The sequence below is a fragment of the Myxine glutinosa genome, chromosome 6, assembly GCF_964187855.1.
Source record: "Myxine glutinosa chromosome 6, kmMyxGlut1.1, whole genome shotgun sequence".
NCBI classification, from domain to species: Eukaryota; Metazoa; Chordata; class Myxini; order Myxiniformes; family Myxinidae; genus Myxine; species Myxine glutinosa.
This window is the reverse complement of record NC_136266.1, coordinates 149,759,502-149,782,994: the sequence shown is the minus strand read 5'-3', so window position 1 is coordinate 149,782,994 and position 23,493 is coordinate 149,759,502. Positions and strand designations below refer to the sequence as shown.

The 23,493-nt window shown below is 41.3% G+C and overlaps 1 protein-coding gene across 1 annotated transcript in view; it reads right to left on the bottom strand.

Annotated features, from left to right (window-relative positions):
* Nucleotides 1–1,430: 1,430 nt before the first annotated feature.
* The window catches only part of PKD1L1 (polycystin 1 like 1, transient receptor potential channel interacting), a 156,617-nt gene continuing 134,554 nt past the window's right edge, over nt 1,431–23,493 (bottom strand). The window contains exons 25-30 of the mRNA XM_068119426.2: nt 14,337–14,471; nt 13,987–14,211; nt 7,299–7,466; nt 7,030–7,155; nt 6,550–6,731; nt 1,431–2,467 (exon numbers count right to left, since the gene is read on the bottom strand). Coding sequence (XP_067975527.2) covers nt 1,885–2,467; nt 6,550–6,731; nt 7,030–7,155; nt 7,299–7,466; nt 13,987–14,211; nt 14,337–14,471 — 1,419 coding nt within the window. The 3' untranslated portion in view covers nt 1,431–1,884. The remainder of the gene's footprint in view (nt 2,468–6,549; nt 6,732–7,029; nt 7,156–7,298; nt 7,467–13,986; nt 14,212–14,336; nt 14,472–23,493) is intronic.

The window sequence follows — 23,493 nt, the reverse complement described above, 5'->3', positions numbered from 1 at the left end:
TGTACCCAATTTGACCCCCCTTAAATCCCATTAGACTTTGATTGTCTTAGTGCTGTGAACAAACTTCGGTACATCATTGGTGATGAAGGTTGTGGTCAAGTTTCATCGAAATAATCTGTGTTGTTTCAGAGGAAAAAGCAAATTCCTATTTTGGGGGGTCAAACCTGGACCCACTTTGACCCCCGGTAGACCCCCTTAGACCTCGATCTTTTTAATTCTGTGAACAAACTTTACTCGCAACATAAAAAATATCATTTGTGCCAAGTTTGATCACCATTCCTTAAGCGGTTTCGGAGAAGTTGCAAGTGTTTACGGACGGACTGACTGACGGACTGACGGACGGACGATGCGCCATCGCTTAAGATCCCCTGAAGCTAGTTCCAGGTGAGCTAAAAAAAATTAACGGATGGACGGACGGACAGACATCTGGACATCGCCATCCATTTTGTAAATCCATCTCTTCGAGAATCGAGATAGGATAAACTAATAATAAATCATCAAGACGGATGACGCGCCATCGCATAAGCTCCCCTGAACTTCGTTCCAGGTGAGCTAATAAATAAACGTGTGTGTGTGTGTGTGTGTGTGTGTGTGTGTGTGTGTGTGTGTGTGTGTGTGTGTGTGTGTGTGTGTATATGTGTGTGTTTGTGTCAGTGTGTCTCCTCCAGCCTTGACTTTGTATAAAAAATAATCCAAGGCCACCTCTTCACATGGCTTGCTGGCGTCCTCCACTCTCATCGTCAGCAAGTAGCTCTGAATGAATAATTAATTCAATGTGGAATGTAGGTAGTAGACTGGTAAAAGGTAAAGAAGTAAATAATTCAAGGTGGTATATATGTAGCGGTGATGGTAACATGTATAATGCATATAGATAAATAAATAATTCAATCTTGTGTGTTCATAGTGGAGATGATAAAGTGTATATAAATATATAATGGTTCCCAAAAGCAAATACAATCTTTCATCATTCTCTCCCATTATTTCATAAATTCCCCACAATTCTAAATTGGTTCCAATCCCAAAATAATTCGATGTACCTCATGCATAGATCATATTACATACGTGTAGCGAATATGAAAGAAATGCATCGAATCATTTTTGAGTAAAGGTTCCTGATGGACGACGGACGGACGGACGGACGGACGGACAACTGGATCCAAGCACCAAACAAGCTTATAGCCGGTTGGGGGTAAAATAATGTTTGATTTCATTTCAATTAAATTGTCTGAAAAACAGTTTATTATTAAGTGGTCATAGGAGTGGATGTGAGCACCATCTTGGCAGATTGCGAGGAGATACATATTTATGGAATAATCTAAAGCATCCTTTATGATGACATGAAGTACATCATGAATACCTTGCAAAACCCCATTACACTCATCCGGAAAACGAAGATTAATAAAAAAAATTGTGCCTTTTCTACAAATATGGAAGAATTAAAAAAAATTTAATCAAAAATGTGAAATAAATCCAACCAAAACAAGTAATGAAATAAAAATGATAAAAACAAAAAAGTAATTATTAAACAAGTAAATACATGTCTTATCAATCATGTCTACACGTAAAAAGTTTTATACGATATTAGTAAATGTTTATATGTTTCTTTGGATATTAGTAAATAATGTTTCTTTGAATAAATGTTTCTTTCAGTATTAGTAAATGGAGAAGTGTCATCCTTTTCACTCTTTCTTTTCCCAAATTTTGTCATCTTCTTGAATCATCTCAACTTGTGTTTTTCAAGGAACATTTTGGGAATGGTATATCGAGTATGGACCTGAATCCTGGAGACTTCCTCTTTAAATATACTGGACTTGCACCTTGTCTAATCGAGTTATCATTCATTCAGACAGTGTGACGAGGAACAATATGGGAGCCAATCTGAGATTACAACCCGTCGTGATCACGTGACTCGGTGGCGGATTGTTGGTGGACCTCAACGACAGTGATCGAATTTTTTGAATGTTTTACATCATCCCCAGGACTACTAAGTGTAGTTTGATTTGGTAATCGATGGACCGTCATGGCGTGCGATCGCCTCAATGGTCGCCGCTGTTTATGGCACAATTTTGGAAATGTCCCGTCAATCGGAGAATATTTTTCCGGCAAAAGAACCCCTTTGGACAATGGATTACTTGGAGGACTTGGAGGTTCTGGATGAAGCATATTTTCCAGACAAGAAGCATTGTTCCAATCTCGTTTTGATTTTGGATATTTAATTACCGGCCATGTTACACATGTAGCACAGAGGCTCGGAAAAGGTTTGTTGTCATTCGTCTCCGAGCAACAGGACGTCGAGGAGAACCCCAAACTTTCTGTGCTGCAGACACTTGACTTGCTTTGGCCGAGAGAAGAGCTTGAAGTGACGTCATTGGATTTGTTCAAGCAACTGCTGCAGATCGGGTTGAACTCCAAATTCAACTCGAAGTCAAGCTCCAGCATAGTGAGCAGGTGTACAGGTAATTGGCACCTGCAAAAGAACGAATGTTAGATGAAATGGAAACGCACGAATACTTTAAAACAATATAAAGAATATAAATTATTGTGTCGGTGCACATAGTGAAGAGACTAAAGTAAACAGTTTACCTTCAATTGTTTCCCCTTCAAATCTAATACTACGAACTATCCATCACGAGTTTGGAGTTTCTTTAGTTGAAAGGCTCTGTCTGTCATTTTTCAAGAATGATAATTATCTTGAACTATTTGACCACCTCCATCGAGTCTTTGCTCCAAACCCTCCCATTATGTGAACTTATTGCTAGTACGAGACTTTCAAAATGACATAATCAGCCCCAGAATGATTAGCGCATGCATATACAGAGACAGAGACAGAGACAGAGAGAGACAGAGACAGAGACAGAGACAGAGACAGAGAGAGAGAGAGAGAGAGAGAGAGAGAGAGAGAGAGAGAGAGAGAGAGAGAGAGAGAGAGAGAGAGAGCTATCTTCAGGATATGTAAACTTACACAGTGCATGTGCGGTAGGGATCGTTACCTAAAAAGGATCACAAAGCTTCGAAAAGAACTAGAAAATACTTGGAAAAGTACCCGAGAGAAAGGGGTGTGCCTCTGCACAACGTAAGTCTTGGAGGGAGACACAGTATCTGGTTTCTGAACACCAAGTAGGAAGGTCATATCTGGGTTTTGTCAAAATAGAGGACAGGTTTATTTTGATATTTACTATTTAATCATGTTTGGAGTTGGACCCAATTTTTGCATCATTTGCTCGAAGGAGAAGCGTGTGTGTGTGTGTGTGTGTGTGTGTGTGTGTGTGTGTGTGTGTGTGTGTGTGTGTGTGTGTGTAACTGCTCGCTTGTAAACAGGAAATGGTAGGAACTCGACACCTATCATCCACGGATATATCTCGTATCCCTATATTTCCGTGAGCATTTAGGAGCAGAACAATTATGGTTGGCCATCTGGAAATTTCCACTTTCATATAAATGCTGAAAATGGTATTTAAAAGACAATTTCAATCACAGATTTTACGCTAGCAATGGCAGGTTAAAAATGTCTACGCTGAAAAAGCACACTCGGCGCATGTGCGGAAGGCCTCATAAGCATTGATAGGTCATTTTGAAAGTTCCGTATTGTAGTTTGATTCGGTGATCTCAAAGTTCATAACCTTTAGAATTTGACCAGTGTTCCAGCCATAACTCGCCTACTTTCGAAAGACATCTTGCGATCCTTAACGTCCACAAACGAATGCGAGTAGATCCAGAAGGTCCTCAGATTCACATCCGTTGAGGGATGGGACACTGCGATGCAATGCCATGCCTGCGAGGTACCAATACAGAAGTTTTTTTAGTTGAGCCGAGAATGCACACACAGTTTGCTACCTCAGCACCTGGTTTGCATCGTCTCGGGATCATAGAGCATCATGGACATTCTGTATGTCACGAGCAAGTTGTGCTCGATGGATATCGTTTCTACTTCCTGTTGTGAATGCAAGCTGGTTTTGAGCATCAATTCACCGTACCGGCCTGCACAGACAATGCAGCTGGCTGGAAAGGAAACGATTTTCAAGATATTTGTTTGGAGTAGTCTCATACCTTGTTACCTGGCAGAATTTTTAAAAATTTTTTGGACAAGTATGTTGATCACTCCGGTTTGTGTGTTTATGTGTGTGTTTGTGTGTTTGTCTGCCCGCTCACTTATGCTTGCCTACAGGTCACAATTTTAAACCAATCTTCACGAAACTTCACCAAATGCAAGAGTTCATGGTCTGACAAAATCTTATTTATTTTTGGGTCAATAGGTCAACATAGGCCAAAGGTCAACCAACCACTTTTTTCAAATTTCTGAAATCCTCAATCTTCATCCGAATGACTTGAAATTTGAATCGGATTTTCCCATCAGCGAACTGAATTCAACCACCAACTATTTTTGAGGTCAAAATAGGACAAAAGGTCAACATAGGCCTAAGGTCAACCACTTTTTCAAATTTCTAAAATCCTCAATTTTCATCTGATTGACTTGAAATTTGAATCGGATTTTCCCATCAGCGAACTGAATTCAACCACCAACTATTTTTGAGGTCAAAATAGGACAAAAGGTCAACATAGGCCTAAGGTCAACCACTTTTTCAAATTTCTAAAATCCTCAATTTTCATCCGATTGACTTGAAATTTGAATCGGATTTTCCCATCAGCGAACTGAATTCAACCACCAACTATTTTTGAGGTCAAAATAGGACAAAAGGTCAACATAGGCCTAAGGTCAACCACTTTTTCAAATTTCTAAAATCCTCAATTTTCATCCGATTGACTTGAAATTTGAATAGGATTTTCACATCAGCGAACTGAATTCAACCACCAACTATTTTTGAGGTCAAAATAGGACAAAAGGTCAACATAGGCCTAACGTCAACCACTTTTTTCAAAGTTCTACAATCCTCAATTTTTATCTGATTGACGTGAAATCTGAATAGGATTTGCATTTTAGCACACTGAATTCAACCACCAATTATTTTTGAGGTCAAAAGGATGCTCTACCAAGTGCCATTCTACTTTGTTCTCTTTTGCCAAACGTCGCTCTATGAGTGATTTTTCCGTTTTATGTTTGTCTTTCCATGTTCGTTAAAAACAAAATGGCATCTAGAGCAAATGTAATTAACAAGCAATTATTTACCATTGAATATTTATTTACACAAACATTCATGCTGTAAATGCATTTTCCATGAAATTCAAACTTTTGTAAAACCGAAGCGCAGTTTTTTTAAATCAACGAATTTGCCGGAGGCATAATGTTTTCGGGTTGTCCGTCAGTCCGCCCGGGATAGGTTTTTGTTACTGCGATAGCTTGAGAACGGCTGAAGAGATCTTAGTCAAACTTGGTGCAGGTATGTATAATGAGGTAAAGATGAACTGTTTAGATTTTCGAGTCACGAGGTCAAAGGCCAAAGGTCAGAGGTTATGTTAGGTAAAAATCATGTTATCGCGATAACTTGTGACCCAGTCATGGGATTCTGACCAAAGTTGATATGAGTATGTATTATGATGCAAAGATGAACTGATTTGAGTTTGGGTTCACAAGGTCAAATGCCAAAGTCTGTAATATGTTGTAACTTGAGAACGGCTGAAGGGATACAATTCAAACTTGGTACAGGTATGTAAAATGACGTAAAGATCAACTGATTAGATTTTGGGCTCAAGAGGACAAAGGTCACGTCATGTTAAGTAAAAAATTATGTTGCCATGCCAACTTGTAAACAAGTGATAGCATTTTGAACAAACTTGGGGTAAGTATATATGATGCAAAGATGAACTTATTTGATTATGGCATCAGGAGGTCAAAGGTCAGTGATCATGACAGGTAAAAATGTGATAAGTTGACAACAGCTAAAGAGGTTTAAATCAAACTTCGTGCAGGTATGTATAATGATGTAACCATGAACTGATTAAATTTTGGGGCCAAGAGGTCAAAGGTCACAGGTCATGTAAGGTAAAAAATGTGATAACTTGAGAACAGCTGAAGGGATTTAAATCAAACTTGGTACAAGTATTATAATGATGTAAACATGAACTGATTAGATTATGGGGTCACTAGGTCAAAGGTCAGAGGTCCCATTAAGTAAATATTCTGTTACTGTTCTAACTTGTGAACCAGAGATCGGATTTTAACCAAACTTATGGATCGGATATATTATGATGCAAAGATGAACTGATTATATTTTGGCATCAAAGGTGAGGAATGAGGTGATTTTGGTGAGGTCAGAGGTCATGTCAGGTAAAATGTGATACTTGAGAACAGCTGAATGGATTTAAATCAAACTTGGTACAAGTATGTGTAAAGATGTAATAATGTGGGCGGAGGCAGATCAGCCGACGTCATGATGTCGAAGAGTTTCGTTCTAGTGCCTTAAGGTACATTGGAAACTATGAACTATCATTTATGTATCTGTTTTTCTTTCTACTCAATGGTATCACCTCAAACATTTGCCCAAATACCTATCTACCGAGTACAAAACCTTATGCAATTCAGATCAAAGTACGCCTGAGGAAGTGACATAATCCTACCTCGTCAAATCCCTTTCATAAAGACTGTTCCCTTACCCAAAGATATGGTCTCGTGATAAGGATGGTGAAGAATCGGCCTTATCCGGGTTACATGGGACATGCTGACCAGTCTCCAGATCAAATGGTCTTCCTTCAATGGCAATGCAGTCAACCGATGACCTTTGAGGTTTGGCTTTGAAGTGTCGCTGGTTTAACTGACTGTTGTTCAACCATTCCTTCTGGGAAACACAATGGTGAGATTCAAAACATGAAGGACGCTTCTATTGAAATTACTCATCCTAGTGTAGGCATTACCTTCAGGCCTAATATTAACAGGCAACCTGTAATCATTACAGATATTTCAGATGTTAAGTTGTCTGACAGGGAAAATATGGCAAGAACTGGGGAAATAGGTGTATGGTGTCCACCTGTCAGCATTGTTTCTGAAAATCCATTGAGTAACTGAGTAGATTATGTAAGAGTCATGTGTGTAAAGAGTTAATCAACAGTTGAACACGACAGACAAAAAGGACCCACAGAAGCGTGTTTGTAGCCATCCAGACAGGAAGTGGGAACCAGAGGGTGCACACAGAAGCCCGTCAGTGCATCCATGCGGGACACAAGCTCATTGAGTTGATCCTCAAACTCCTGCAAGTCAATTCCCTGGAAACAAGCATACACAATTAGGCAGTGTATGGTCCGTACACATTTAGGCTGAAAAATGTGCGGCAGTTGTAGTTTTATTGAACATTTTAAAACTACTCTGTCTGTCAGTAAGGGAAAAACGTTTTGGATTTTGTACACACCAGGTTAGGTAAAGGTTTCACTTGCTGTGGCCTGTAGTTCCTGCCTAAGATGTTGGCAGCACATTCTCTCATAAAGGTCCATGCATCCCTGAGTGTTAAAGACATTTGTTGTCGTGATCGAGTGGGATTCTGTTTCTTCTGCAATACTGCTTGAACCCCGGCAAACACCTGTCGTGAGAGAGAGCACCAAAGTCCTAATATATAAGAAAAAAAGATCATTGTTTAACCATCAGGGTTCTTGCTTAGACAAATAAAAGGGTCATTCATGGTTGAGATACATCAGGACATTAGAGTACAGGTAGGTTGATAAAACTTCACCCACAGTGCCTAAAGAAAGTCTAATCCGCCTTTCAAAATTTTCACCTTTTGTTGTCTTTTAGCCTTGAATTAAGTTGCATTAAATTAGGACTTTTCCACCTTTATTTACACATCGTAACCCACAACTTCAAAGTGAAAAACAAATTCTACAAATTTCAGAAAATTAAAAAAAATACAAAAATAGAACATCTTGGTTGGATAAGTGTCCACCCCCATTATAATAGCAATTGAAAATTATCACAGGTGTAACCAATCACCTTCAAAATGACACACCAAAATCACACACACACCAATCACAGATCAGGGGATGGGTATAAAATATTTCAAAAGCCTTGAATATCCCTTGGAGCACAGTCAAGACAATCATTAAGAAGTGGAAAGTGTATGGTACCACCAAGACCCTGCCTAGATCAGGCCGTCCCTCCAAACTTGATGACCAAGCAAGGAGGAGATCAGAGATCAGAGGCCACCAAGAGGCCAATAGTAAATTTGAAAGAGCTAATGGCCTTGATGGCAAAGACTGGTCACTGTGTGCACGTGACAACAATATCCCAAGCACTCCACAAGTGTGTCCTATACGGTAGGGTGGCAAGAAGGAAGCCTTTGCTCAAAAAAATCCCACCTTGAATCCTGCTTGAGGTATGCAAAAAAATACTCTGGAAATTCTGAACAATGTGGCAAAAAGTTTTATGATCTGACGAAACCAAGATGGAACTTTTTGGCCTAAATATAAAACGTTACGTTTGGCGCAAACCCAACACATTACATCACCCAAAGAACACCATCCCTACTGTGAAGCATGGTGGTGGCAGCATCATGTTATGGGGATGTTTCTCATCAGCAGGGACCAGGGCACTTGTCAGGATAGAAGGGAAAATGGTTGGAGCAAAATACAGAAAAAAACCAAGAGGAAAACTTGCTGCCCTCTGCAAGAAAGCTGAAATTGGGACGGAGGTGCACCTTTCAGCATGACAACGACCCCCCGAAACATACAGCCAAAGCTACACTGGAGTGACTAAGGAACAAAAAGATAAATGTCCTTGAGTGTCCCAGTCAGAGCCCCGACCTAATTCCATTTGAAAATCTGTGACATGGCTTGAAGATTTCTGCCAATCAACACTCCCACTCAACTTGACTGAGCTTGAACAGCTTTGTTCAGAATGGGCAAATGTTGCCCAATCCAGGTGTGCAAAGTTGGGAGATACCCATCCCGACAGACTCACAGATGTATTTGCTGTCAAAGGTGCTTCCACCAATTATTAACTCATGGGGGTGAACACGTATCCAACCAAGATAATCTAGTTTTGTATTTTTAATTAATTTTCTGAAATTTGTAGAATTTATTTTTCACTTGAAAGTTGTGGCTTAGGATGTGTAAATAAACGTGGAAAAAGTCTGATTTAATGCTTTCTAATCCCCAGCTATAACGTAACAAAAGGTGAAATTTTTGAAAGGTGGTGTAGACTTTCTACAGGCACTATACATAACAGTGGTATTCCATTGCAGTACATACATACGACATATTGCTTTGATTCCATATGTATAAATCTTTGGAATGAATATGTAGCCAATTCAGGACATACACTTTGATGTCTTCATCATTGGGAAAAAAATGTCTATCAGAAGTTGTTTTGGGAGATCCAAGCAAAAGGAAATCACAATGTTACATGTCTGAGCTGTGTGGGGGTTGTTTAGAACTTCCCAACCCACCTTGTTTTGAATAGTAGAGTCACGTTTTATACGTTGCATCTATTGTAGCTGTTATTTGCATATATTGCTTGTCTCACTACATTTCCTTACCTGTCTGTCTGCGCATCTGTGATGCTCTTCCCGAAAGCAGAATCGGTGCTGCCAAAGCATCACCGAGGCAAGGATTACACCTTTGCCTTCTGTCTGTCCGTCAGTCAAAGTAAATTGAAAATCATTCCAAACAGGGAACTCGCTGTTTTTAAGGACGTCATAAAGGACACAAACAACAGGCAGGAAAAACTAATTTAACATGTTAGATTGGGCGATGTAATAGGCACTGTATCAACGTCGGTAACATTGCGGTAAATTTACAAAAATAGTTTCGACAACCATCAAAATCCTTATTTTATTTCAATTGAATTATATACTTGAACACTGCAAAACACAAATCGCCTTGTTGGCACTTTCAAAAATCCTTCCTTATAGCAGTACTTGGACAAAATATTATGCCATTTTACATCATCTCAACCAATCAAATGTGTCACTTGTAGATCCCCCCCATGTCCTTTTTTTCCCCCTCAACACTGCTCAGAATAAGATGCTCTATAAACTCTCTAGTCTATTCATCGATCGGCTAGGGTCAGAGCTGGTAGGCCACCCAGAACCAACTTCCACATTCTCATGAATTTTTATTTATTGAAGAGAATGTGGATTGTATTTATTCTTAAGAATGCGCATTTTATTCTGAATCAACCAGTTGAATCATGGAATTCGTCAAATGGTAGAAAAATAAGGCCTTGGGTGTAACTAATATGTGGTCCATTTGCTCCATCAATGAAGAGTTAACTGTTTGTGGAAATTACCAGTACGACTTGTGCTTCAGAATCATTCTGTTCCTAACAATAGAGGTCAATCCAAACATGCATTTGAGAATTTTTTTTATTAACTAGAGAGTTCATAAATAGAACACATTACCTTGAGAACAAAACATTGTCTTGCGAACAAGACATGGGCGGGGTCTGTGAGCGACACATTTGATTGGTCGTGATTATGTAAAATGCCACAATATTTTGTCCAAGTACTGAAAAACAAAATATTGTAGTGTTCAACTATATAATTAAATGGAAATAAAATTAAAGATTTTAAAGCTTGTAGAATTTTTTTTGTTGAAAGTTTACCGCCATTGATGCAGCGTCCTTTGCACCACCTTATTTAACAAGTTACATTAATTATTTGTGCCTGTTGTTTGTGTCCGTCATGTCTTGCTTGAAAACAGTAAGTTTCCTGTTCACGGTATAATGATTTTTAGTCACCGTATGGACTAATTCCAAAGCGGGGCTTATGGATTGGATCTCGTCCGTCTGTACGTGCGTCCGTCCACAACCATATTACAGACATGCATGACCGATTTTGTTTATACTTGGAACAAAGACAATACATGATGGTATACAGATGTGCATCATTTTGTTTCTCGATGCGATCAAGGATGGCCGAGTGGCGGCCATTTTAGTTGTAAAAAAAACTGACATTCAACACGTCCTCAACCATTTCTCAGACATGCATTTATCGATCTTGTTCAAACTTTGCTCACAGATAAAGAATGATTGCTTACGTATGCAAGTCATTTTTTTCGAGATCATATCCAAGATGGCTGACTGGCGGCCATTTTGGTACTTTAGTGTCCCCAACCATTTCTCAGACATGCATTGGACCAATTTTCTTCAAACTTGGCACAAAAACAATACATGATGGTATACATATGCAGAACATTTTATTTTCCAATCTGACCAAAGATGGCCGACTTTAACTCCGTACAGCAAAATTACTAAAACCACTGGGGCTATGGCATTTTATGTCTTCTGCTCCTTGTCAATTTTGTTTGACTGCCAGGCAGGTAGATAGCGTTAAACAGTCATCTCACTCCTCTCTGCGCATGTGCAATCGGGACGGATTCAGAGCCAAAGTACTGCTAAACTGCAAGGTTCCATTTCCAATTAAAGTTCAAAATATACCATTCATTGTGAAATACGTTGTTCCTCGATCATAAACTGATGTTTGTAGATACAGTCACGTGAAAAGGTAAATACACCCGATGTAAAATTTTGACTTTTTCAGCATATTTCACAATATACCGATATTTGATCTTCATTTCAACAATATTGATAGATAAAGATGATATAATATAACAAATATCATGAAACATTTACATTTTGTAGTCCATTGTATAATTTAAATAAACATAAATGCAAATTTCCCATGTGGAAAAAGTAAGCACACCCTTGGCTCTAATAGGTGGTATTGCCCCCTTTGGCAGAAACAACCTCAAGTAGGCGTTTCTTATAACTGTCTACCAGTCTCTGACATCGACTGGGAGAAATTTTTGCCCACTCCTCCATGCAGAATTCTTTCGGCTGTGTGATGTTTGAGCGGTTTCTTGCATGCACAGCTCGTTTCAAATCCCCCCACAACATCTCGATGGGATTTAGATCCGGGCTTTGACTTGGCCATTCCAGAACCCTCCATTTCTTTCTTTTCAACCATTCCTTGGTGGATTTACTGGTATGTTTAAGGTCATTGTCATGCTGCAAGGTCCACCTTCGGTTGAGCTTCAACTCTCCGACAGATGGCCTCACATTATCCTCAAGCACCCTCTGGTACAATGAAGAATTCATATTGGATTCTATGATGGTGAGCTGCCCAGGCCCTGATGCAGCAATGCTGCCCCAAACCATAATATTTCCACCACCATGCTTTACAGTTGGTATCAGGTTCTTGTGGTCAAATGCTGTCTTTGGTTTTCACCAAACATGTCTTTTGGTACTGTGGCCAAATAGCTCTACCTTTGACTCATCTGTCCAGAGTACATTGTTCTAGAAATGCTGGTCTTTGCCTCGGTGTTCATTGGCAAACTTTAGTCTTGCCCTGATGTTCTTTCTGGACAGCAAAGGTTTCCTCCTGGCACACCTCCCATGTAGATCAAATTTGTGCACCCTCTTTCTAATGGTAGACTCGTGCACTTTGACATCAACAGTGGCAAGAGCTACCTGTAGGTTCCATGATGACATTCTGGGGGTTGTTAGAGACTTCTTTCAGCATCTTGCGGTCTGCTCTCGGGCTGAACTTGCTGGGGCGGCCTGGCCTGAACAAGTTGGCAGTTGTTTGGAATGTTCTCTACTTGTAGATGATCTTCCGGACAGTCGAATGATTGATTTCAAATTGTTTGGAGATCTTTTTTAATCCCTTCCCAGACTCGTAGGCATCTACAACCTTCTTTCTGAAGGCCTCCGAGAGCTCTTTTGATCTAGGCATGGTGACGCCGCACACTTCAACAACAAAGAGGAAACCAAACTAAAGTCTGAGGTTTAAATAAGACAGGTTCCTCCAAGTTCCTCTCTAACGATGTTCTAATCATTTGCACCTGAGCTGGTGCATCTGATTCAAATTTTAGGTATTTGAAGTAGTGATAAATGTGGGGGTGTACTTACTTTTTCCACATGGGAAATTTGCATTTATGTTTATATAAATTATACAATGGACTACAAAATGTAAATGCTTCATGATATTTGTTATATTATATCACCTTTATCTGTCAATATTGTTGAAATGAAGATCAAATAGCTGTATGTTGAAATATGTTGAAAAAGTCAAAACTTTACATGGGGTGTACTTACTTTTTCACGCGACTGTAGATGGACAGAAAGTGACCCAATTGCTGAGCTCCGCTTTTCGCTGCACGACTTTGACAATTAATCGAGTGCCTTTGCACCACATAAGTAATTATCTGCAACATCAGATCTATGAATGGTTCCTGCTTCCTGCATTGTGATTTATTTAAGACCCTCTATTTCTAATGTACACAAGTATGACATTCTTCCCACAAAACCCTCTGCACACACAACAAATAGATTCCCCATTTTTGTAAACGGAACAAAGTCGTCCATGCATATCTATCTATAATTCCAGTAATCTCTGTCTGTACGTTTGTACGTTTGTCTGTCTGTGACAGCTGTTTCTCGACAACCACGGGTCCGATATACTTTTAACTTGCCAGGTATATTGCTGGGGACCCGAGGATGTGCCTTTTCAAGGTTTCATATTAATCGGACAATTACTTACCGAGCTATGTACAAAAAACGATTCAACCAATCAGAGAGCAGCGAACGATCGCGTGTGCCGGCGTTGCGAATGGACCAAACCATTCCATGTAAATAGAGGGGGGGGGGTTCTGTGGTCGTTGCGAATGGACGAAACCATTTCATGTAAATAGAGGGGGGGGGATTGTCACTGTACTCGCAAGCCGTTCGCCGTTCGCTTTGGCGTTGCGAATGGACCAAACCATTTCATGTAAATAGAGGGGGGGGATATAATTTTAGATAGATATATAGTACGGGCATATATATAGTACGGGCATGCCCTAGTGTTATTCAATTCCCATAGGTTATTCCAATATGATTCCCAAAAGTAGATTCCCGTATGTTATTCAGTTTTGAGGACTTCCCTATAACTACCTCAATCAAGAGGTTAAACTGCCTAAGGAGGAAAGCCAACCTTTCCCAAATTCGTTTACACCTGCTTTCCTCTCTCCGCCTTCCCACATCATTATTTGCAACCACAAGATGTACATTTATCAAATATCAAACAGCTGCTTGGAGGTATGATGGTAGTTGTTGGTTATACTCACTGTTCCAGCCCAGATGGATGTGACAATTATCAAATGGAATGTTATGAACACAGTTGGATGAGAAACATCGGAGATTCGGAAGTATTCTTGAAGCTTGCTGTGTAAAAGTGGGTTCAGCATTCCTTGAAGCAATGACAGTACAGCCTCCAATAGTCCACAGTGGCTGGAGCCTGGTGATAGGTGTTCCATACTCAAATAGGCCAGAGCAGTAAATGGAAGAATGAGCTGAAAAGAAAACAATGCGAATGGAGTAATGGTCACAAGAGAACAAACACATTGATGGCACTTTCTTTGACGGCAACTTTAGTCTGAAAAGCAAGTTTGTGACGAGGTGAAAGAATTACTCTGACCAGCACAGGCAAAAGTCTATGACATGCTGTGAAGATTCCATCCAAAATGGAGGTCGTCGGAGCAAATATGCGAAGTAGGCCGATGCCTTTTAGAACCAGCAGGAAGAGGAGTAGCATTCCCAGATCCTGAGATACCTGCATTACCACAATAACAAATGAGCAAATGTAATTAACCGTCTGACAATGCAAATAAAAGCATTTAAGTTTCCACAATAGTTGCAATAAATACATCCGAGGCCTGGAAACTGTTTCAAGGAAGGCACCATGTCAACCACTTAGGCGCAGCTGGTGTAGAGAATCAGGACGCCAACGTCGTTTGCCTCGAAGATGACCGGCTGTAGGAGGAATCATATATGGAACACCCAAACAAACGCACTCGTTATCTCCATAATCATCCAAATATAATTGCTCTCCAGGGCTTATCACTGGAGCCCGATCATATCGGAAAGAATGTAGGCAAACACGAGCCTGGGTACACGGAAATAAATAAACAATCTGATAAAAGCACAAGACTAAACAACACATGGGAATCCTGGCATGAAGACGCAATGACAAAAAAACTCAATAACTTAAATAAAAGGAAACTAAACCCTCTACGCGACAACACACACACTCACACGATCATGCACACAGACTCAATGTGAGATAGAATGAAACGAGCAAATATTCCCAGGCCTCAAAAGTGGCAGCAGCAATAGGTGTCTCAAGACCCTGAGTCAGTGAGTCATGCAGCCGGCTGGAGAGAGTCTCTATTGTGAGAGAGTCTCCATTGTGAGAGAGCCTCCATCGTGAGAGAGTCTCCATCGTGAGAGAATGTCTCCATCGTGAGAGAGTGTCTCCATCGTGAGAGAGTGTCTCCATCGTGAGAGAGTGTCTCCATCGTGAGAGAGTGTCTCCATCGTGAGAGAGTCTCCATTGTGAGAGAGTCTCTATTGTGAGAGAGTCTCCATCATGAGAGAGTCTCTATTGTGAGAGAGTCTCCATTGTGAGAGAGTCTCCATTGTGAGAGAGTGTCTCCATTGTGAGAGAGTCTCCATTGTGAGAGATTGTCTCCATTGTGAGAGAGAGCCTCCATCGTGAGAGAGAGAGTCTCCATCGTGAGAGAGTGTCTCCATCGTGAGAGAGAATCTCCATCGTGAGAGAGAGTCTCCATCGTGAGAGAGAGTCTCCATCGTGAGAGAGAGAGTCTCCATCGTGAGAGAGTCTCTATTGTGAGAGAGTCTCCATCGTGAGAGAGTCTCCATTGTGAGAGAGTCTCCATTGTGAGAGAGAGAGTCTCCATCGTGAGAGAGAGAGTCTCCATCGTGAGAGAGTCTCCATCGTGAGAGAGAGAGAGTCTCCATCGTGAGAGAGTCTCCATCGTGAGAGAGAGAGAGTCTCCATCGTGAGAGAGTCTCCATTGTGAGAGAGTGTCTCCATCGTGAGAGAGAGTCTCCATCATGAGAGAGTCTCTATCGTGAGAGAGTCTCCATTGTGAGAGAGTCTCCATTGTGAGAGAGTGTCTCCATCGTGAGAGAGTCTCCATCGTGAGAGAGTCTCCATCGTGAGAGAGTCTCCATCGTGAGAGAGAGTCTCCATCGTGAGAGAGAGTCTCCATCGTGAGAGAGAGTCTCCATCGTGAGAGTGTCTCCATCGTGAGAGAGTCTCTATCGTGAGAGAGTCTCCATCGTGAGAGAGTCTCCATCGTGAGAGAGAGTGTCCATCATGAGAGAGAGTCTCCATCATGAGAGAAACTCCATCGTGAGAGAGTCTCTATTGTGAGAGAGTGTCTCCATCGTGAGAGAGTCTCCATCATGAGAGAGTCTCCATTGTGAGAGAGTCTCCATCGTGAGAGAGTCTCCATCGTGAGAGAGTCTCCATCATGAGAGAGAGTCTCCATCGTGGGAGACAGAGTCTCCATCGTGAGAGAGAGAGTCTCCATCGTGAGAGAGATTCTCCATCGTGAGAGAGTCTCCGTCGTGAGAGAGTCTCCATCATGAGAGAGAGTCTCCATCGTGGGAGACAGAGTCTCCATCGTGAGAGAGAGAGTCTCCATCGTGAGAGAGATTCTCCATCGTGAGAGAGTCTCCATCATGAGAGAGTCTCCATCATGAGAGAGAGTCTCCATCATGAGAGAGTCTCCACTGTCAGAGAGTCTCTATTGTGAGAGAATCACCATTGTAAAAGAGTCACCATTGTGAGAGTCTGTGTGAGAGTCTCTGGTGTGAGACTCTCGATTGTGAGAGAGTCTCTATTGTGAGAGAGTCCATTGTGAGAGAGTCACCATTGTGAGAGAGTCACCATTGTAAAAGAGTCACCATTGTGAGAGTCTCTGTGTGAGAGTCTCTGTGCGAGAGTCTCTGTGCGAGAGTCTCTGGTGTGAGACTCTCCATTGTGAGAGAGTCTCTATTGTGAGAGAGTCACCATTGTAAAAGAGTCACCATTGTGAGAGTCTGTGTGAGAGTCTCTGGTGTGAGACTCTCGATTGTGAGAGAGTCTCTATTGTGAGAGAGTCCATTGTGAGAGAGTCACCATTGTGAGAGAGTCACCATTGTAAAAGAGTCACCATTGTGAGAGTCTCTGTGTGAGAGTCTCTGTGCGAGAGTCTCTGGTGTGAGACTCTCCATTGTGAGAGAGTCTCTATTGTGAGAGAGTCACCATTGTGAGAGAGTCACCATTGTGAGAGAGTCTCTATTGTGAGAGAGTCTGTATTGTGAGAGAGTCACCATTGTGAGGGAGTCACCATTGTGAGAGTCTCTATTGTGATAGAGTCTCTATTGTGAGAGAGTCACCATTGTGAGAGAGTCACCATTGTGAGAGAGTCACCATTGTGAGAGAGTCACCATTGTGAGAGAGTCACCATTGTGAGTCTCTATTGTGAGAGAGTCACTATTGTGAGAGAGTGTCGATTGTGAGAGTCTCTATTGTGTGAGAGAGTCACCATTGTGAGAGAGTCACCATTGTGAGAGAGTCACCATTGTGAGAGAGTCACCATTGTGAGAGAGTCTCTATTGTGAGAGAGTCACTATTGTGAGAGAGTCTCTATTGTGAGAAAGTCATCATTGTGAGAGAGTCTCTATTGTGATAGAGTCACTATTCTGAGAGAGTCTCTATTGTGAGAGAGTCTCTATTGTGAGAGAGTCACCATTGTGAGAGAGTCTCTATTGTGTGAGAGAGTCTCTATTGTGGGAGAGTCTCTATTGTGTTTTAGAGTCTCTATTGTGTGAGAGAGTCTCTATTGTGAGAGACTGTCTATTGTGAGAGAGTCTCTATTGTGAAAGAGTCTCCATTGTGAGAGAGTCTCCATTGTGAGAGAGTCTCCATTGTGAGAGAGTCTCTATTGTGAGAGAGTCTCTCTTGTGAGAGAGTCTCTATTGTGAGAGAGTCTCTATTGTGAGAGAGTCTCTATTGTGAGAGAGTCACCATTGTGAGAGAGTCTCTATTGTGAGAGAGTCTCTATTGTGAGAGTCTCTATTGTGCGAGAGTCTCTATTGTGTGAGAGTCTCTATTGTGTGGGAGTCTATTGTGAGAGAGTCTCTATTGTGAGAGAGTCTCTATTGTGAGAGAGTCTCTATTGTGAGAGAGTCTCTATGTGTGGGAGTCTATTGTGAGAGAGTCTCTATTGTGAGAGTTTCTATTGTGAGAGAGTCTCTGTTGTGAGAGAGTCTCTATTGTGAGAGAGTCTATTTTGTGTGTGAGTCACCATAGTGAGAGAGTCTCTATTGTGTGAGAGTTTCTATTGTGAGAGTCTCTATTGTGAGAGAGTCTCTGTTGTGTGAGAGTCTCTATTGTGAGAGAGTCTCTATTGTGTGAGAGTCTCTATTGTGAGAGTCTCTATTGTGCGAGAGTCTCTATTGTGTGAGAGTCTCTATTGTGTGGGAGTCTATTGTGAGAGAGTCTCTATTGTGAGAGAGTCTCTATTGTGAGAGAGTCTCTATTGTGAGAGAGTCTCTATGTGTGGGAGTCTATTGTGAGAGAGTCTCTATTGTGAGAGTTTCTATTGTGAGAGAGTCTCTGTTGTGAGAGAGTCTCTATTGTGAGAGAGTCTATTTTGTGTGAGAGTCACCATAGTGAGAGAGTCTCTATTGTGTGAGAGTTTCTATTGTGAGAGTCTCTATTGTGAGAGAGTCTCTGTTGTGTGAGAGTCTCTATTGTGAGAGTCTCTATTGTGTGAGAGAGTCTATTGTGAGAGAGTCTCTATTGTGAGAGAGTCTCGATTGTGTGAGAGAGTCTCTATTGTGTGAGAGAGTCTCTTTTGTGAGGGAGTCACCATAGTGAGAGAGTCTCTATTGTGTGAGAGAGTCTCTGTTGTGTGAGAGTCTCTATTGTGAGAGAGTCTCTGTTGTGAGAGAGAGTCTCCATTGTGAGAGAGTCTCTATTGTGTGAGAGAGTCTCGATTGTGAGAGAGTCACCATAGTGAGAGAGTCTCTATTGTGTGAGAGAGTCTATATTGTGTGAGAGAGTCTCTATTGTGTAGCCTTTGGTGGGATGAATGGTTTCATCTTGTGTTGGAGTTCCTTGTAAGGAAACTAGTATTTAATAATTACCAAATGGATCTGTAGCCAGTGTAAGTATAGCCTACCAGTACAGTAACTTCTCAAGGTTCTCAACATTTGCTGGAACTATACATCAGTTGTCAGGATAACATGCCAGATAATTTATACAGACATGTTTTAATCATACCACATCAAATTTTAGAAGAGTCTGTTTGTGTTTTTGCCATTTGTTGGAAATGCATTCCTGCACTGCTGGATGGAATGATTTGAACACTGGTGGTTGCACTCAGGGGATGCGGAGTGTGCAAGTGGGGTGGAGGAGCTGGAGTGCAGGGCTGGTTTTAAGCAGTAATAAATAAATAAATCATTGCCTGGGGTTTAAAGGCAAGAGGGTGAGGGGGGCACAAACTCCGTGTAAATATGTGTTGTGCAGCACCATCTGGTGGGAATGTGTCTCCTGAACCACTGGGTGGAATGACTTGAGCATTGGTGGTTGTATTTAGGTGTTGCATGGGAAGCTTTTAGGCAGTTTAAAAAAATACTCCAATTCACCAACCATGCTTCAATAGTAACATTAAAATTAAACAACAAGGATCCAAAGAAAGATGGACATAGTGAAGATTGACGTGCCAAAAAGAATTCATACTCCTGGTATTACAAAGTCATCATAAAATACGCCATCTCGCCATCGTCGATGTGGACATTTTATTCATCCGTGAAGACGGACGGGTTTTTCGCTAGTGTTTGAAATAAACCTTTCCAGATGTGCTCTCGTGTTAAACAATGCCCAACCAACCAAGCACCCCGACTGTTATTGCAGGAAATATGGAGCAGAAGAGACTTGGCCCGAGCCGAACATTCTTGACCGGCCATTACTACTTTCACATTGCATGAAACTCCTTCACGCCAATGGATAATCAATCTGGATCTTTGCAATTCTGCTTGTAAAAGTCACTGTTTGTTCTTTCATTTGATTTTCTTGACATCGGTATTGAGCGCACGCCACACACATATCTGTTGCTTCTGCCATTTGTAATATCTCTTCTCCAGCCTCATTGCTTTCACCATACCTGAATCCACCACCATGGACGCCATTGTATCCTTTTAATTTCTCACCAACATGTCCGTTCAAATCTCTTCTATAATCACTTTTTCTTTGCAGCTCATTACTTCAGCCGAATATTCGAGTATATCCCAAAAATGATCTTCGTTCTTCTTCACTTCAACTTGCTTCAGGCGTACGCATACTGGCTCACCGAAACTTTCTTCTTGCATTGAAATTTCCAGCATCCTCATTCTGTTACTGAATCGCTTTACTTCCATCACTTTTTGCATCAATCTTTCTGCAGAAAGAACATAAACACCCCCAAAGGCCTTTTGATCTCCACCACTCGCCAAGCATTGTCAGTTTGGTGCTACTTTTGACGACGTGTTGAGGAGCAAGCTCATTGGGAGTTAAACAAGATCCAAACCAATGGCACCTACTTGCCGTATGGACTCTGACTTATGCCCATAGAAAGGCCATTTAGTACATGGTGTTGTGTCATTGTAGTGCAAAATTTGCTACACTAGTGGAACCAATGTTTTTTGGAATCCTTATACCCTAGGCAACGAGACCTGAGTTGGTTCCATTTTTTTCAATGGCGTCTTTGGCGGCCATTTTGACTTTCAAAATGGCCGTCATTTTTTGCAATTTTGTATGTATCTTTTCACATAAAACACTTTGATTAACCATTTTTTCTGGCATTTATGTCATTCCTTGTATAGTACTTGTACAGCTACAGTCTCGTATTCTGATACATCTGCAGGAACTCGTTGATAGACAGCAAGAGCAGTCCCATGGAATGTGTTCCGTCCATCAGCTGTGTCTACCTTGGCATCTATGTTATCAGCTGAGCATCTGATTGGCAGATTTTTCAACAGTCCTGGAGGCATGTAAACGCCATTGAATTCATTCATATTCTCTTGGACTGTGGTGGCAATCTTTGAAGTGATCTCCTTTACACGTTGATATGAAACACCAACGCCACTCTGGTACAACATGTCTATGTCTCTGCGACTGCGGTGTGCATGATGGCTATGGAGTGAAAGTCCAACCCCTAATGGCGTTTCAGTTGTGAACCTGAAGGTTGAAGTTGAGGACTTTGGCTGATATTGTACCTGCCGATCAGATTTGAACTCCTGGATGATGTGCTGTCCAATAAGTGCACATGTTCCATTTATCTTTTCATTGCGTGATTGTGTTTTGGTGGTGGCTGCTCCCTGGAAATTTGAAATTGCACATTTGAAATTGGCATGAGCAACGTCAACCAAAGGTTCAGGAGTTCTCTCTTGGCAGAATACACAAAGTTCGTAACTTGTGCATTGCTTCTTAGAAGGCGGCTCTTCAAACGATGACATTATGCGGCGGTGAAGCTGAATCCAACTTGTCTATGAATACCTGTAAGATAAAAAAGAATAAAGCAAATGTTCATATTTCTTTCATTATTGTAATTATAGTTATCTATGTGTAATTTAAGACTGTCGAAATTAGAATACATACAAAATTGCAAAAAACGGCGGCCATTTTGAAATTCAAAATGGCCGCCGAAGTCGCCATTGAAAAAAATAGAACCAACTCAGGTCTTGTTGCCAAGGGTATATAGATGCAAAAAAACATTGGTTCCACGAGTGTAGCAAATTTTGCACTTACATATAATAATTCTACATAACACCATGTACTAATTGCTATTGCTCTGGAGCGCGGACACAAACACTGCGGACATTGCTGCTCAATCTCTGGGCAGTCTGGGCCTGCCCCGTCACTGCTGGCTCAATAGGGTGGAACAACATCCAGCTGTAAAATTCAATGGAGGTACATTCAGGAACTGCTCTGGTGGCGGTACAGGTAACAATTTGTTTCCCCTGCAATGGTGAGCATTTTCCTACAACGTTCCACTTCAACAACTAGATGGTATTCATAGAATACTTACCCTGCGCAGTCAAATTGTTGTGAGCCAACTCTTCTGTTTTTGAACATTTTTTTTGATCCAATATGGCTGCCAGACCACGTGAGCGATGTCATCATAAATTTATATTCCCTAATATAATTGTTGCATAGATCATGCTCAGTACATTTCAAACTGATCAGACTAAGCGTTGTCCCTGTCGAATTATGACGTCATCATTATGGCACCAATGACGTCATCATTAACACCTATTCCCCATACGGAGTTCTTTACAATGAACCATGTTTCAATTTTTCCCATAGAGCGGTTTTGGAGATATAGAGGTGCAACATTTTTGGTCTTTCCAAGATGGCGCCTGTACCACATGACCTATGACGTCATTATTATCATTAAAATATTCTAAAGGAGGAGGCGCTCATATGGTGAAAAATTCGTGTCCATCAGACCAACAATTGCTGAATTTTTTTTTAATAATGATCGGATAAGTTGTACTTGTCGAATTATGATATCATAACGAAGGCACCTATGACATCATCATTAACATATCTTATTCCCCATGGGGAGTACTTGACAATGAGCCAGGTCTCAAATTTTTCCATGGAGTGGTTTCAGAGATTTTATAGGTGCGAAGTTTTTCCAAGATGGCGCCTGTACCACGTGGCCTATGACGCCATAATAACCATTAAAATATTCTACAGGAGGAGGCGCTCCTATGGTGAAAATTTCATGTCAATCAGACCAACGGTTGCCGAGAAAATGAATTTTTAAAATGCAGACACGTACGGCACAAGGCACACGTACGCAATTGAATGCTTAACCCCGCTTTTCGCTTCGCGAGCGCAGGGTAATGACGTTTGCAACCACTGCCACAAGGTAGGTCATAATGCCTCTGTGTTTTCGTCTCAAAAATGAAGGAAGAACGTGGAGGGATAAGAGAAAATAAATAACCAATCGCAACTTCACCCATCCATTACAACTCTTAGTCATCCCCGGGAATGGACCCACTCTACTTGGACAAAACTGACTGGATGCCATCAAATTAAACTGGGAACACATCTACCATCTTCTGGATACTAGATCGTCACAGAGAATCTCCTAGCAAGATACCCAGACATACATATATATATATACATACACTTCGGACAAAGACCCCATGCAGAGGATCGACGAGAGATGAGTGCAATAATACACCTGCAGAGAGACGAGTGAGAGTTCATGGTTCCATCCATGACATATTTGGGTCACCGTATTGATGGTGAAGATTTGAATCCCACAAAAGGGATCAGAGCAATCAAAGATGCCCACACTCCTACAAACCTCTCCAAACCTCTCCAAACTCGAGGGCTGCATTGGCATACTGCAATATTACAGCAGGTAAATCGCAAACATCACGACAATGATTGGCCCATTGTAATGCCTCTTAAAAAATGGGGTCAGTCGTGTACTCTTGCTCAGAACTACAGTCAGCTGGACAAAGAAGGACATGCCATGTTATTTAGGGTGAACAAATTTCACCAGTGCCTTCTTCGGTCAGGACCTTTACGATTTACATGAACCACAAACCACTGATCGATCAGTGTGTTTGGTCCTACAAAAGCTTACGTTCAATGTTCGACCACCTCGGATCATTTGCCGGTCTTTTCACTTTCGGCCAATGATCACGACATCTTGTATACACCTGACTCCTCAATTTCAAATGCCAACGCAATGAGTCGTCTGCCATTTACAGACATT